This window comes from Marmota monax, unplaced genomic scaffold (genome assembly GCF_021218885.2).
Source record: "Marmota monax isolate L192 unplaced genomic scaffold, Marmota_monax_Labrador192_F-V1.1 WCK01_AAM20220418_F8-fsc00006, whole genome shotgun sequence".
Lineage (NCBI taxonomy): Eukaryota > Metazoa > Chordata > Mammalia > Rodentia > Sciuridae > Marmota > Marmota monax.
Window position 1 is genome coordinate 10,813,449 of NW_026693712.1, and position 15,902 is coordinate 10,829,350.

The 15,902-nt window shown below is 36.1% G+C and overlaps 1 protein-coding gene across 6 annotated transcripts in view; it reads right to left on the reverse strand.

The window, feature by feature from the left end:
* Nucleotides 1-357: 357 nt before the first annotated feature.
* Fbxo38 (F-box protein 38) overlaps nt 358-15,902 on the reverse strand; it is a 51,137-nt gene continuing 35,592 nt past the window's right edge. The window contains exons 14-23 of one of the 6 annotated variants that reach the window (XM_046460154.2): nt 14,785-14,964; nt 12,608-13,120; nt 12,383-12,508; nt 7,910-8,010; nt 7,601-7,703; nt 4,622-4,788; nt 3,304-3,449; nt 2,586-2,689; nt 2,130-2,243; nt 358-1,236 (exon numbers count right to left, since the gene is read on the reverse strand). In XM_046460154.2, coding sequence (XP_046316110.1) covers nt 1,058-1,236; nt 2,130-2,243; nt 2,586-2,689; nt 3,304-3,449; nt 4,622-4,788; nt 7,601-7,703; nt 7,910-8,010; nt 12,383-12,508; nt 12,608-13,120; nt 14,785-14,964 — 1,733 coding nt within the window. In that variant the 3' untranslated portion in view covers nt 358-1,057. Of the gene's footprint in view, nt 1,237-2,129; nt 2,244-2,585; nt 2,690-3,303; nt 3,450-4,621; nt 4,789-7,600; nt 7,704-7,909; nt 8,011-12,382; nt 13,121-14,784; nt 14,965-15,902 lie in introns of all 6 variants that reach the window. The other 5 variants (XM_046460156.2, XM_046460153.2, XM_046460155.2 and 2 more) reach the window with 5 other exon arrangements.

Here is a 15,902-nt window from a genome sequence, read left to right on the forward strand (position 1 = left end):
AAGACAGGTGTTGCTCTAAAGTTCTTGCTCTGACTCCTGACACTATAATACAATATACATCATGCCACATCAGGATAATTTCTGTTCTTTGGAAAGGACAAAGGGCATCTTCTGATGACCAGGAATTCTGGGAAATTTTGCTGATCCCAACGTTGTATCATACAGTGTTCTGAGTTGAAGCTCTTGCAGTCATGAAACTTTAAACGAATTAAGAACTGCAGCCAGGCATGGTGGTACACACCTGTAACACTATTCAAACTGGACAACTGTGGAAACTTATCTAGACAACTCTATATATCACTATTTTGTGCAGTATTTGCTACTCTTCCTTAAAAAAAGGGACTCAGGTCCAAGGCAAAAAAAAAAAAAAGTTTTTAATAAACTTTTATTTTATATTCAAGATAAAGCATATACACAATTGAATGTGGAAATAAATAACTAGAAATGCTTTGGAAACTTTTCCATTTCTCCCTCAAATTCATTTTTTTTAAGCACATGAGTCTTTATTTAAAGAAACATGGCAACTATAATATCAAGGAAAAAAAAGGAACCACATTTTTGTACAGAAACATATAGCCTTTTTGACTATACAGTTTAATTGTATTTTAATAACAAAAAAAAAGCACACAAGACACACTCTTCAACAGATTTACTCAAACAGCTTTGCTCGAGAAGAAAAAGGCACAGATTTAAGGGGATGACGGTGATTATTAAGAATATAGTAAATGGGGGCTCAGTCAAAAAATGACACTTTAATGAACTAAGTCAGGAAACAAAAGAACAAAATGAACTCTCAAATTATCTGCCTTCATTAAAGTAAATTTTTAAATTAAATTGTATAAACATATGATATAAAGTTGGTACTTTAGGAAGTGTCTGTATATTTCTGCTATTTACAAATCTTTGTATACAATTTCAATGTTCGTTATACATTTCCTATATACCAAACTGAGCCAGGGCCTCCGACCTCCATGCCCCATGACCCCGTGAAGCATTCTGGCAACTGGATGACCCTAGCTGCTTTCTGTCAGAATAGTTGGAAAGGAGGAAGAACCAATCAAATGTAGTCATCTTCAACTGGTTCTCCATTAACATCACAATAGTGGATAAAAATTGCCACTACTCGCTGAAACACACCCTTCTTCATCTGCCGCATCTCTGAGATTTCTTCCCCTATTGTTTCCATACAGATGTCTGCAGATAGCTGTCCTTTCCTTCGAGGAGCATAGATAGTACCTGGAAATGAGAGAGAGAGAGAGAGAGAGAGAGAGAGAGAGAGAGAGAGAGAGAGAGAGAGAGGGAGGGGGGGAGGGAGGAGGGAAGACACATACAATAAACAGAATCAGAATTATTTAGAAAGTCAATTTGATATGCTGGTCCAGAAAATATTCCTACACATGACAATATAACATAATGATGTATGAAGAGTTCATGGAATGAGTCCTTATCGCATTAGTTTTATACCATGTTTGATGCCTGAGAAGGTATGCTTGAAACCCCCTGGTCAACTAATGACACACCAGACAGGTAGGTCATATACATGTATGTGTAGTTCATAAAACTTAATTCCCCTATAAAATAGTTCTTTAAAAAATGTAGCTACAAATGAATATACAAGTGCCTTAATACCTGGGGACTCTATTAAAAGCTTCTCCCTAAATTTCTGTACCTAAATTATCATAGTTCCCATGTGCCATGCAACAAGGAGCTCATAAGTTGTAGGAGAACAATTCTGTAACAGTATTGTTGATAAATGCTTCAATAAAGAGTAACAAGATTATAAATATTTAGGTAATTTGCTGGGGATGGAGCTCAGTGCTATAGTGTATGCACCATATGTATGGACAAGGTCCTGGGTTCAACCAGAACAACAAAATTAAAAATTTATATAATACAAAGAAATCTAATAGGAAAATCTATCTGAAGGAATCTTCCCTGTCATATATACATAGTGAGTCTGTTGAGCATCTACAATGTACAAATTCAGAGTTATTTTTTGGAGATGAGGGATAAAATATTTATATGGGAAACCATTTAAAAGTTTCTCTGTTCTTTTTCAAACAAAATATTAACTATTTAGTAGGATATACCCAAACTACACAATGCAAATCAAGTCAGGTCATAATTACTTTCTTCATCATCTTCAAAATCATATCGGGCAAAGCTGTTGGGCTCTGCTGCCCTCAGTGATCTTAGCCAAGGGAAGTCAGAAATCATGGAATATGGAGCTCCGTCCACAACACCTAAAATTAGAAGACAGAGGCAAAAGTGTTATTGGTATGGAAGTGCTGATAGGGTTAAACTCTGTACTTTCCTTAAGTAGCATTTTAATGCAAAATAGAGATTGAGCCAGGTGTCTTCAAGTCACTTCTAACTCTCAAATCACATTAAATTTTCACCACTTTCTGTCTTTCATCATTACTCTGTTTGTTCTAGATAGCAAAGACTTATACAGGCAGAGCAATATTTATTTGGTTCCTGCTTCTTGCAGGTATTCAGAGATTCCCATTCATATTTTCCCTAAGTCATGTCCTTCCATCCAGCTCACAGCTATTTAGCTTTCTAATCATTGGTAAATACATTACCCTCTAAAGTATAGATTTCTCTCCCCCAAGGGTATTTGGGGTATTTCTTTAAGTCTTCTTCACTTCGAGTGGCTTCAGGGAAGAATTCATACTTAATGAGCTCCCTAGAGGAAACAGGTAAAATTAAACAAAAATTGGAAAACTGAAAATGTTAGGGTGTTGAGTAGAAAGAAGCCATCAAAATGTTCTAGGCCAGATTCTACAAACATCTCAGACAAAATATTGACTCTAATAGCACTCAAACTAGAGAATGTTAAGTCTAATCAGGTCAAAGTTACTTTTTTACTATTTTCAAAGCCCTACTGGGGAAAGAAAACCATTCTCTAAGCAAATATTTTGAGTATAGAGAATGCTTAATACATTTATATAGCAAATACATAGAAAGTCTAATTTTCTGATAATGTAAAATAGCAGTCTTATTATTTTCTTCAACTTGATCTCTTTTCCATGTCCCATAACCAAAGAAATAGTCAAACATACAATTAGTCTGTTCTTGTATAACTTTAAGTTTGAAAATAAAAAGCTACATATATACATGCGCACTCTTTAGTTTTAAGTTCTCATTTCCCTCAGTTTTTCACAAATGTTAATTTCATGAAATGCTTGCCTGTAAAGCTCAGATGGAATGATTTAAAAGGAGGAATAATTGAGATTTGCTTCAGGGACCCTCCACTATGAGAAATGACTGAAAAGGCTTTTCAGAGTCAGAGTTACTTACTGATTGATGTTTGCTATAGTGTCCATCCAGCTGCGAATGCGCACTTTGTTCCGTACATTGGGAGGGTTACTGAATTCATGAATAATACAGATGTGATAGGGATAGGGACCACTAAACAGCTTCTGCTCCAAAGTTAGTGTGTCCACCTGTGGGAGATATCATAAAGAGGTCTTGGACCAAGAAAGAAGGTCTTAGGGATCTATGTCCCAGTGCTTGAATGAGTTTCCTTGGGTCCTCTCAGTATCAAAATCTTCGGCTGATTTGAAAATCAAATAGTCATATGTGAATCTGAACCCAGCCTGCTACAATGGGGGGCAAGTCTCTGATCAGCAGACTCATGGATTTATCTCTCACTGTTACGTAAGTACCCGGAAAGCCAGAGAATCCTGATTTGGGTAACTGATCTCAATCAACCCAGAAGTCACTACTGAGAAAGGCTTTTACAGGTTTTAGTACTGACTATATCTGAATGCATAGAACCACACACCTATTTGACCTAAATCACGAGTCTTCTTAAGGATAGAACACACTTCTCCACCTTGTAGCCTCTGTTTACATTGTTTACTTCTCATGGAACACCCTCTTACCAATCTCTAATATGAAATCCCACCTGGCCATCTCAGTGGTACACAGGTTTATTTCCTTTTTGGGAAGGAAGTGTTCTCTGGATTTTACAGCATACAGCAAATTTTTAATACTGAGTCACTCAAAAACTTATTTGTTGAACTGATTGTTCTGGGCTCTAGCTCTCACACTGATCCCAAGGGTTCAACTGGTTTTTTTTTTAAACTCTCTTTTGGCATCAAGCACACTCTCATACAAAAATTTAATAACAATAAAAATAATAAATGTAGCTATCACATTATTGCTTACCATATACAAGCAACTGTTATAATATATCACATATATTAGCTGAAATATAACAATAACTCTAGGTATATTCTTGTATTTTAATTTTACAAATAAAGAAATTAAGACACAGAAGTTAAGAAATCTGCTATAGGTCAGAAAGCCAGAATATAAATCGGGCAGTTTGAACTCTTGAGTCTATGCTCTTAGTTGTAGGTAACTATTAATAAGTATACAAACTTGTTGAATGACAATGTCCCTATATAACTTGCTAAAAACTTTAGTAGAGAAGCATTAATGAAGGATTAGCAAAGACAGTCTAGATTGGTTAAAAGAACTCTGCAAAATCTCAAGAACCATTACTGTGGGTTGAGCAAATGAATAAATGCTGAGTCCAAAAGGTTGAAGATAAAATAAATAAATGTCAACCACAATGCATGTATCATTAGAAAGGAGCATAGCTTGTTACCTGCTGCATTGGGCGGAGGTATATGATACGGTTTCTCTCAGGAGGCATCCTTAGTATCTGGTCTAATACCTGATCCATATTCAGTTTCTTGCATTGTGCATAGTCAAACCGGTTTACAATTGGTGCATTTTCAACTTTTAAATGTTTCAGTACCCTGCACCTGGTAGCTACAAAATGAAAACAATGGCAAGTTCTATAAGTAATTTGTACAAACATATAGCATCTTTGGAGGACTGGCCTAGATATTATTAGCAGATGATGCTGCAGTTCTAAACATCTTTAACATGAGTCAAGTATTATGATAGAGTACAAATAACAGTTAACAAAAGGATTTGAAGGTTCACTGTGTTCAGTTCAAAAGAAGCTGGTTGCCCTCATGCTACTAGAGGCAATGTTAAAGTGCCTTTTTCTTCTATGAATTTACTGTCAAATAAACCAAGTACTAAAAAATGACTTGCCCACATAGGAATTGTTAAGAAAATATTTATTGAATAGAATGAATTATAACTATTAATTTATACAATCTTGTGGTAAATGGTCAAATAAATCTGGAATTAGCACATCTTATCTTACATTCACTCACAGGTAAGAGCAAAGCTGGTTTTAATTCCATCACAAGTACAGAAACAGAACCTTGGGTCAAGGGAAGAAAAGGCCCAGAAATACCTGAGTAGTTTAGTCTAAGGCTGTATAGTACAATACGGTAACCATCAGCTATCAGGAACTATTTAAATTTAAATAAGCTAAAATATGAGAAAATTAAACTACAGTTCTTCAAGCATGAGCTCAAGTGTTCAACAGCCACATGTGCAAGTGTTTATCACATTAAACAGTTTGGACACAGAACATATACACATTACAAAAAGTACTATTGAAAATGCTGGTTTAAAACATGATTAAGCAGTGTTCCTGTTTGTAATATGGAACATGAGGTAATAGAAAAAAATAACTGTGATATAATAAATGCACTTAACTATACTAGTACATCAACTTAAGAAAGTATCATTTTTTTGTGTGTTTGTGTGTGTGTATGGTGCTGGGAATCAAACTTAGGGGCTTGCACATGCTAAGCAAGCACTCTACCCTTTTAGCTATATCCCCAGCCCTATATCCTTTATTAAATCACAAATTTCAGCCTGATCCAACTCAAGAGACAGTATTAAATGAAATAGATTATGAAACCAGAAGATTGATTTGCCTGATGTTTTTAACATTCCATAAATACAGGTGTAAAATACCTTACACAAATACCATATTCCCCTGTAAGTCTTCCCTGTAACTAACTTTGCTATTTAAACACGGAGCCAGTGCCCTGCCTTTTAGGCTCATTTTCTCCTCTGTGATGTGGTGCAAAGAATGGAAACTGGTGTTGAAGACTGGGAGGATAGAGAAAGAGGACTAGATGGTGATAAAGATCAAATGGTTCTGTAATAAAACCAAACATGGTTAAGGTTAATCTCACCTGTCACTAATTTAGCAAGTAACTAAAGACTGAGCTATTTATCTAACATCTTCTGTCCCATGATAAGCTGAACTAAACAACTTGCTTCAAGGGGCAAAAGGCTGGGGATGAGGCCATGTGACTGATTAACAGGTTAGAGAAGACTCAAGAGTCAAGTGCAGAAGTGGAAATCAACCAGATTCTCAGAAACCTCCTTATTCCTTTTAGAGGAATGCTTAGATAAGCTCAGAGTTGAGGGTGAAATGCTGACAGAATGGCTCAAAAGAATCTTCTTGTATGATAGCTGAGATTTTTTGAAGAACTCACGTTTTCTATTTTAATAAGAAATTCCAATAGAAGATAGTGATTTATTAGATGTTTTAGGACCAACAAACTCTTTGGTTGGGTTAGAGAAAAGTACTACCTTTTCAGAGTGAACACAGAGCCTAGGGTCCCCAGGGTCTGGAGTCTTATAGAATGCAAGGGAGAGGTAGTGTATGAATCTCCTTTCTGGGATTCACCTCATTTCTGACAAAATGTTTACTAAGCATCTTTTCATGGAATTTGTTTACTATCAATATTGTCAGAGACAAACAAAGAAAAGCCAATGTGTTTTGTAATACTTATATAACACAGATTAATATTTACTAGGTGTTTACTAGGGGTCAGATCCTCTACCATGTTATGTATAGATACGTAACCACGCACACACACATATGCTGGATACATCAGTTACTACACTTAACTTTCATGAATGCTTCACGAGTTAAGCATAACTGTGCACATTTTATAGACTAAGCAAAATGGACACAGAATATATAACTCGCCCAAGGCAAGGCGAGGAACAAGTCAGATATGCTTAATTTTACATGTATGGATATAAAAAATATAATTTTGAGTGAAAAGGAAAAAATAAACAGACTATGTACCTAAAATTTTAAAAGCTCACAAAAAGCAACATCTTATATTTGAGACAGACATTATAAATAAGTAAAGACATGAAAAGTATGCAGGAAGAACACATAAAATACCTGAGCAGAGAGGATGGAATAGAGGTAGTTGCAACAAAACACAAATGTGGCTGATAGGAAAAGTGGCTTGGATTAAATACACTGTGTCATGAATTATGACTGAGGACAAGACTGATGATCTCAATCAATGCAGAACTGGTAAGCTCTCTTCAAAAACATTTACACATAAGACATATAAAAGAACACAGCAAACAGATGGCTGAGCTAGGATTCAAACTAAGGTGGATCTGACTCTAGCACCCACCCATGCTTTCAATCCACTCTTCGAGATCAGGAAGCAATTATCTTTCAGAGGAGATGCTATTTACCAAATGAACCAAGTTTTGGCACATGGATCCTTATTATGAACAAATTATTTGAGAACCAAAGAAAAAAAAAAAGTACAAAATTAAAGGTAATCCGACATTAAAAGAACAAGTAATGTACTAATGTTATTGTAGTATTTATGAGTTCTTAATTCTTTAAAGTCATTCATGATGGTCTTGTACTATATAATCAAATACATACCATGGATGAACATCATCTTGGGACAGTCTTTCAGTACTAGATCTGTGATTCCACAATTGGTCATAGTGACTCCAACAAGATTTTTGGATTTCAAAACAAGAACCTACAATGATAAAAAAACATAAGTTACATTTAAGTGGATTTTTCTGTTCTTTTTATTTTTAGAGCTTAAATGTTTCATGGGTATAACCAAGAAGTAGCTGTTACTAATTTTTTTCTTTGAGGTAAAGAAACTAAGGATTTCAGTTTCTTTGCACTACTCAAGAACTGGGCTGGATTATGAAAGATAAGTGAAGGCTTTTTGTTTACCTGCACATGGTCATCCTCAATCACAGGATCACTGGTACTGGTGGACTTATCTGCTGTCCGCTTCCGTTTCATGGCTTGACGTGGCTTTGTTTTGGAAACCTCTAGAAAAGGCAAAAAAAAAAAAAAAAAAAAAAAAACCCAAATATTAGCTTTGCTTTTTTTTTTCCTTCAACAGAGAACATTCAAATGCATATGTACAAACTCCATCAAGGCAACTCCCAAATCTCAATTTGTTTCCCAATGGAATACATGGAATTAGTATGTCTAAGGGACTGCTGTAAATTAGTAGCACCCTCCAGTATCTCAAACATATCTACATCAAACTTAAAAGAGTTTTCCATACATGGGCCACTCCAGCAATATAATCAATATCCCCAATCTATGGTCTCTCTGACTCACCCCATCCTAAGTACTTCGATGGATTAACTTACAACTTATGACTTTCCTTCTAAAAAAAATCAAATTACTGCTCAGTAATGGTGGCACATACCTGTAACCCAGTGACTTGGGAGGCTGAGGTAAGGAGGATCACAAGTTTTGAGGACAGCCTCAGCAATTTAGTGAGGCCTAAGCAACTTAGATTCTTTCTTAAAATAAAAAATAAAAAGAGCTGGTGATATAGCTCAGTGGAAAGTGCCCCTGGGTTCAATCCCCAGTATCAAAAATAAAACAACATTTGAAAAAAAACTTCAAGTTACTGACTGCTGTTTAGTGAATATGTTTTAGTGCCCGATATTGGCGGGTTGTGGGGATGGGGATATGCTAGTTATCTCCATATCCTTGTTCTCTCTCATTGCCAATGTCTCTGATGCCATTAATCACTCTAGCTCCCTTTGCCCAGAACATCTTTTCTGACTTTACCTTTTGAAATACTACCCATCCCTGAAAGGTTCAGCTCCACTTCCACTTGCTAAAAATTATCCTGGACCCCCAAACATGGTATACTATTCTGTAGCTCCCCACATACTTGTTTTGTTTCCAAATTTAAAGTAAAAGATCCTTGAAGCACTATCTTATTTCATCTTTGCTTTAATGTCAGCCACCAGCAATTAGCTAACATGAACATTTCCTGAATGACATGGCACTTGAATAAATGAACACATCACAAGTACATAACAGTAAATATTTACTAACCACTTACTATGTGTCAGGCACTGTTCTAAAAGTTTTACTTGTATTAACTCATTTAATCCTTAAAGCAGTCCCCTGAATTAGATTTATTATTCTCCTCATTTAATATATGAGGAAGCTAGACATGGAAAGGTAAAATGGCTTGTCAATATACGAAGTAAGAACCAGGAGGCAAACTTGGGCAATCTGCCATCAGTTGCTATGCTAGAAAACTTGCAATCTTTTTTCATTTTCCAGTATGTACTAAAACATTACAATTATAAATGAAAATATTCCAGTCTTATTAAAACTTATTTTCTCAAACTTAAAACCACTTATATTCTATTTAAGGAAAAGATATGATTGTATTCATTTTTAAATCATAGTGTTGCAAAGTATATACTGAATGAAATATGGTTGACTTTTATAAACAAACCCCCATCATACATCCCACTTAGATACAATGGTTAGGTGATAAACACTCCCCTATAAACTCAAACCAAAGATTACAAAGAAAGATAGGAAAGCGAGAGGCAACTACTGACAATTCCCAAGGTTTGGGATTAGACAAAAATCTAGAGATCTAGTCCAGGTGGTATTTTACAAACTAGAACCCTTTTCTACATCCTCTGGAATTTTTGTAAAATTCTTCTATGCAAAAACAATTGGCAGGAGCTGCTTTGGTTGAAGGCAAAAAGGAGTTGTACCAATCAAACTCTTCTCAAGGACCCTGAAAAAATATATTTCTACCCTTATTAAGTTCACAACTATTCACTGAGCCCCATATCATGTGAAATACGTGGTGCTAGAAGCTAGGAATATAGTAGACAAGTAGACACTGTCCCTGCACTCAAAAGGTCAGGCAACTGCAAAGACAGGAAATAAAACACAGAATTAAATATAGTGTGGTTCATATTAGTGTCAAAGTTGCTACAGAAACTGATCTTGGGGTGTCAGGAAAGAGTTTAGTATTTATGAGAACTATATTAATCCTAAGTGCTATTCTCTGAATACCAAACTAAATATTTTGGTGATACTTATTTTATAAATTATTATATGCAAATAAAAAGACTTGTTTAAGAATATCAGTTTGGGATGATGAAAAAGTTCAGCTGGATGGTGGTGACAGCTGTATAACACGAATGCCACTGAAGAATGCCACTGAACTGCACACTTACAAGTCTCTATCCCCCAAATTAGAAATCACACAAATTGGAAATCACACTTCTACCATAACTTCAAACTCTACAAGGTCACAAATCAAAAATCAAAGAACTCAAATGTTATTTTTGAACTGATTAAACAATTCCTAAGAATCAAATGTCTTCCTGTATTAGAGTTCTATCCTTAAAACTGTTAAAGAAGAATGGCTTTAATAGATATCAAAAACATGCTAGATTAAAAATAATTTATAAACCATTCAGGAAACTTGCTCCTACCAAAATAAACCTGAGTAATAATATTAATATCAGTGCTTTGACATTTCTCCAGAAAATGTATTATTGAAAGTAAACATACATGTGTATGGTATTTAAAAATTATTAAGAAATAATTTACCTAGTAAAACACATAGACATAAAGAGTCTACTCAAATTGAAAAACAAAACAAAAACAAAGCAAAGAATGTCAACAGTAAAAAGCACAACACAAATGAAATTTTCTTTCTTAATCCAGGGAGTTATTTAACCTAAAAAAAAAAAAAAAAAAACTTTAGTTATGAAACAAGTCAAAACAAAATGGTAAAGGGTATAAGCAAAACACAAAGCAAAAAGTTAAAACATGAAAATCCCAATAGTTAATAAAATAATCATCAAAAAGCCGTCTGTAGAGGGCTGGAGTGGTGGCTCAGTGGCAGAGCACTTGCCTAGCACATGTGAGGCACTGGGTTCAATCCTTAGTAAAGCATTAAAAGAAACAAATAAAATAAAGACATGCTATCCATCTACAACTACAATAAATAAATAAAAACAACAACAAAAAACCCTATAGAACTTTAGCATTATTTCCTAAAAGGGAGGATTCAGTGCTATAAAAATGATAAATTTTCAGTTGTCAATTTAATGCAATTCTGAACTGACTAAACTATAGAAGTAAAATAAAATAAATGAATAAAAGAATGAGAAGATGTGAACATTTGTCTTAAAAAAGTATGAAGCTCTTTTGTGGCATAAAGGTAAAAAAAAGGAAAACAGGTAGATTTGACTTTCAAATATGAAAAACAAAGGTCTCATAATGAAGAGTTACTTGTTTAAGAATATCAGTTTGGGATGATGCAAAAGTTCAGCTGGATGGTGGTGACAGCTGTACAACATGAATGCTACTGAACTGCACACTTCAAAATGGTAAATTATTTTTGTTATGCATACTTTACCACAATTTAAACAAAGGTATCATAAGACATTTAAAATTCAACCAGGGAGAATTATTTTCACCACATGACAGAGCTAGTGTTTGCAAAGCATAATGAGAACTTAGAACTCTCGTATTTTAATATAAGTTTATGTTACAATCTAGGATGATTTACAAATAATTAAGGTCTCATATCTATCTTACTGAAAGCTTATTTTTCTTAGTTTAACTCCACACAATTCAACTAGCTCTAATTTAGTATGTAAAAAGCACTGACCCTGCCTATGCTGGGGGGCTGATTTTAAAACAGAGGGACACTTGGATAAAATAATTCTGATAGGTATTAATAACAAAGTAAAGGAAGATACTTAGTAAAACAGAATTGTGATTAAGAAACATGCTTACTTTTGCTCAATCCAATGTCTTGGTATATATATATATATTATAACTATTAATGAAATTAAACATATGCATGCTTTGAGTATACCTTCACCCAAGTAATTCCCAGCAAAACTACTTACTTACCTGCTTAACTCCTGGCAAATATAACTGGAAACAAAACTAGATTTCAGAAAAAAAGACCAAATACTGCAGATGTAGGTCCTTTTAAGGGGTCTACCCAGGAAGCTGCCCTGAGCTCAGTGTTTCCACAATCCTGGCAACTTTTGGCCAAGGTGTAACATTTTCTAAGACCTCCCTAAGTGTGGGAGCAGAGTTTTATCTACTGGGGCTTAGACATCAGAAGCAATATTGGATTTAGGGCAAATACAAAGTTACATATATTTTTTAAAGCTGAACTATTTTGAGATTTCTGGGCTGAATATTTTACAAAATGTTTTATACCCCCACCCTCTAAAACATTCCTGAAAATTAGTTTAAAATCTGTATGATTAACAGAACCCCCAAACAGAATTTAATTTGCGAAATTGGCTTTTTGTGAGGATACTTATGAACAAGCGTATGCCTTTCTCCAGCCCTACCCTGCAGTTGCTAATCCTGGGAGCATTGTCATACCTGACTCAGATACCAGCGGTACATGGGACAGTCTGCTCCTGGCCCTGGTTAGGGGCCTCCGAGGGTAGTCTTCATTAGACTGCACGTCACAGCTCTCAGGCTGGGAGCTCCCCCTCCTGTCCTCACCTGTAGCCCCAGAGCCACTCACATTAGTCCTCTCATCATGTGCTGGGCCTGAAGACCCCCCTTGTGGCAGAGTCCTAAAGGAAAAGGCGGATCTCGTACCATCCGGGCCATTCACAACACAGGCTCGGCTGGTTGAAGGACGTTCCTCATCAGAACACCTGCTAGTTCTCCTTTGGGATTCCTGGGGCCTGTGACAGCAGCATCTGGGGCAGACAGAACTCTCTGCATCTCCCTCCTCCATGGCCTCAGAGTCCTCTGACCTGCCGGGGGAGCAGACACACTGCCTGGACACATCCACTTCTGTAGGGCTAGGCTCGGAAGAGCCGCCGCTGTTCACCGTCCTTACAAAGTCGGGGCTTTGAGAAGCAGTGTTGTGTGAGCTGGAGTTTCCCACTGTGCTGGCGGTGGTGCTGCTGCAGCTGGGATAAACATCCTTGTTTTTTTTCTTTTCAGGAATATCCCTAGCTGCTTTCATATCGGCTTTGATCTGCTCACTGGTGACCTGACAGCCTTTCTCACAGCTGCTTTCCTCGAGGGGAAACTGCTTCGACTGGCCCATCTGATGGGAGTTGTACCTCTTTCGAAGTGGAGTCTTGCCTTTTCCACTTACTGCTTACAGAAAAAGAAGAATGGCCCGAGGAAAAGAAAAGATTTCAGTACAAATTCTGGACAAAAGGCAAGAGTAAATTTGGAACAGGAAACAATGTATACTAGTTTTCCTAAAGTATAACTGTGATCACATCATTGTACTACTATAAAATCTCTATGACTTCCTCATGCCTACCTTGTATTTCTTTAGCTCAGCCTTCAAGACTTGCCATGATATGATTCCAACTTGTTTTTTCATTTAGTCTCCTCTATCTGTATTTTACACTCCAGCCCCAACCTTTTCTCTCAGTATACCTCTGCTTCACTTAGTATACCTCGGGGCCTTTCCTTTTTCCCAATTCATCCGACTGGGACCTCTATACAATCTCTTCTGCATCTGCTCCCCACAAAGCTACTGTAGCATATGCCTGGCAATACTGTTTTTGACCTGATCTTTGACTAGATTAGAGGTTCCATAAAGACAAAGATACCATGAGTTATTCATCTCTGTACCCCGAATGGTGCCTAATGCTATAGCTGGGGTATAGTAAGGCTCAATAAATACAGAAAGGAATTAACAAATAAGGTTTTGTTTGATCAATGGAAACTATAGTTGCTACTTTTAGAAAACAAACTCTAGGAAACATTAGGTTAGTAAGCTGGTCACATTATTTTGCCTAAATTTTAATTTCCATAAAGGCTCTTTTCAACCACAATATTGTTATCTAAATTTCTTTATAAAAGGCATAAACTAAAAATTGAACAGTCAGTGAATAGTTAGTAAATTACTTAAAATCCAAAATAACTAAGCTTTCCATACATAGATGTGTACACATATTTTAGGTGCAGAGTTAAATGTATAACATTTAAACATATTAAGGAGTGAGGAGGGCACCTTATGAAAAGTGGACAATTAGAACAACAACAATAACAAATACCCTTTGTGACGGGCATGTGGCATATGCCTATAATCCCAGCAACGTGGAAGGCTGAGATAGGAGGATTGCAAGTTTGAGATGAGCCTCAACTACTTAGCAAAACTCTAAGCAATTTAATGAGACCCTGTCTCAAAATTAAAAATGAAAAGGGCTGGGGATGTGGCTCAGTGATTGAGTGCTCCTGGATTCAATTCTCAGTATTAAAAATAAAAAACAAACCACCCTCTGCTAAAAGTGGTGAGCATATAGTTCTGAGAAATGAAAGGGAAGGCAAGACAAAGAAATAATAAACCTAAAAGTTATTTAAAGGGAGGCAAGGGATTATTAAAACAAACTTTAGAGCTCCTTGAAGCACCAAACTAGCCACCAACATTCACCAAGTACAAGTGGACAGAGTATTAGCTGGGGAGCTTTGGATGACTCAGGAGCTAACCCTTAAATGGGACACAGGCCTCCTGGTAATTCCTGATAACTTTGATGCCATAAACTACCTAAAACCTCCACAGGATTCTTACTTCTTCTCTTCCTTGAGCCCTCATCTCATCAATTTCTGCTGTGCTGCACTTGCTCACAATAGCATTGCCCAGATTCACCTCTTGGTTGGCCTACTGCCTTTCTTGCTTCCTACAACAATTCATAAGAACTATGTTAAATACACCACAAGCTGTGGTACGGACAAATTCAAAGACCAATTGGTCAGTTATGATGATGACTCTCACTGACAGGTCAGAATAAGACATCACCTCTTACCTGACAATTCCCTGGACTGCAACTGCTCTCCAGTTTTTTCTTCGCGATCAGAGTAACGCCGAGGACCGCTCTTAGGAATCCAAACTTCTTGGAGTTCCAGACTGTCCTCCTCATCATCACTCTCTGAATCATGAACAGTAATTGGGGTTGGTTTTACTACACGCTGAAGACCACTGGGTCCTAAAACAAAAATCACAGGACTAACAGTTACTCTTTGCCTAAAAAAAGAACTCACACAAAGTATTGTTTCTAGGGATCATTGTCACAGATGTCATTTTTGCTCTGTGGAGCCTCACTTGTCACTCACTTTAGTGGACCTTATCTATACCCCTAGATGAGGTACCATGAGGAGTGTTTTAACTCTAAAGCAATATGTATGTATTAAATACGACTAGTATGTCAATAAACCTTACACATTCATAATGGAAAATTAAAATAGAAGATAATATGGCCCTTACCCTAGGATCCTAACTATATCAAAAAGTAGAATAAATTATCATAAAAATAACCAAAATAATTTATAATCATTTAAAAAATAGGCTACATATTTTCCCAGGTTTGTAAATGTATAAGTCAAGGCAAAGCAAGTAAAGATAAATCTCAAACATATATGGGACCAGTGAGCAATTCTCTGCATTCTTTAATTGACTACAGGTCTGTCTTAAAGGCTAGATGAATATTACATTTTGGTTATGAGTCCGTGTATTCATGTAAAAAATGCCTTGTTTGATAGTACAGCCATTAAATCTTTAGCTCTTCTGACCCAATTTTCTCTGACAAGTGATTAATATTATTAAGTAAGCTTCAAGAAATTTTATCTTCTTCCTGTTATAATGTACAATGCCTGGCACAAAGTCAGCACTCAATGAGTATTTGTTGAATAAATGACTGCATCTGTAAGACACTTAAAACAAGGGTAAAGGTATTTCAAATTCAAAGACAGAGTAACTTTCCAATAGATTAGTAGTAAGAACATGAGTTCTAATCTCATTTGTCACACTGACTCAGTAGTGTTGAGCATATCACTCAAACTTCTGAAACACCATCAGATTCTCCAATTATAATATGAAGGTTGGTATTAGGTAATCTTTAAAGGGCTATGAATCTAAGGCTGCCAT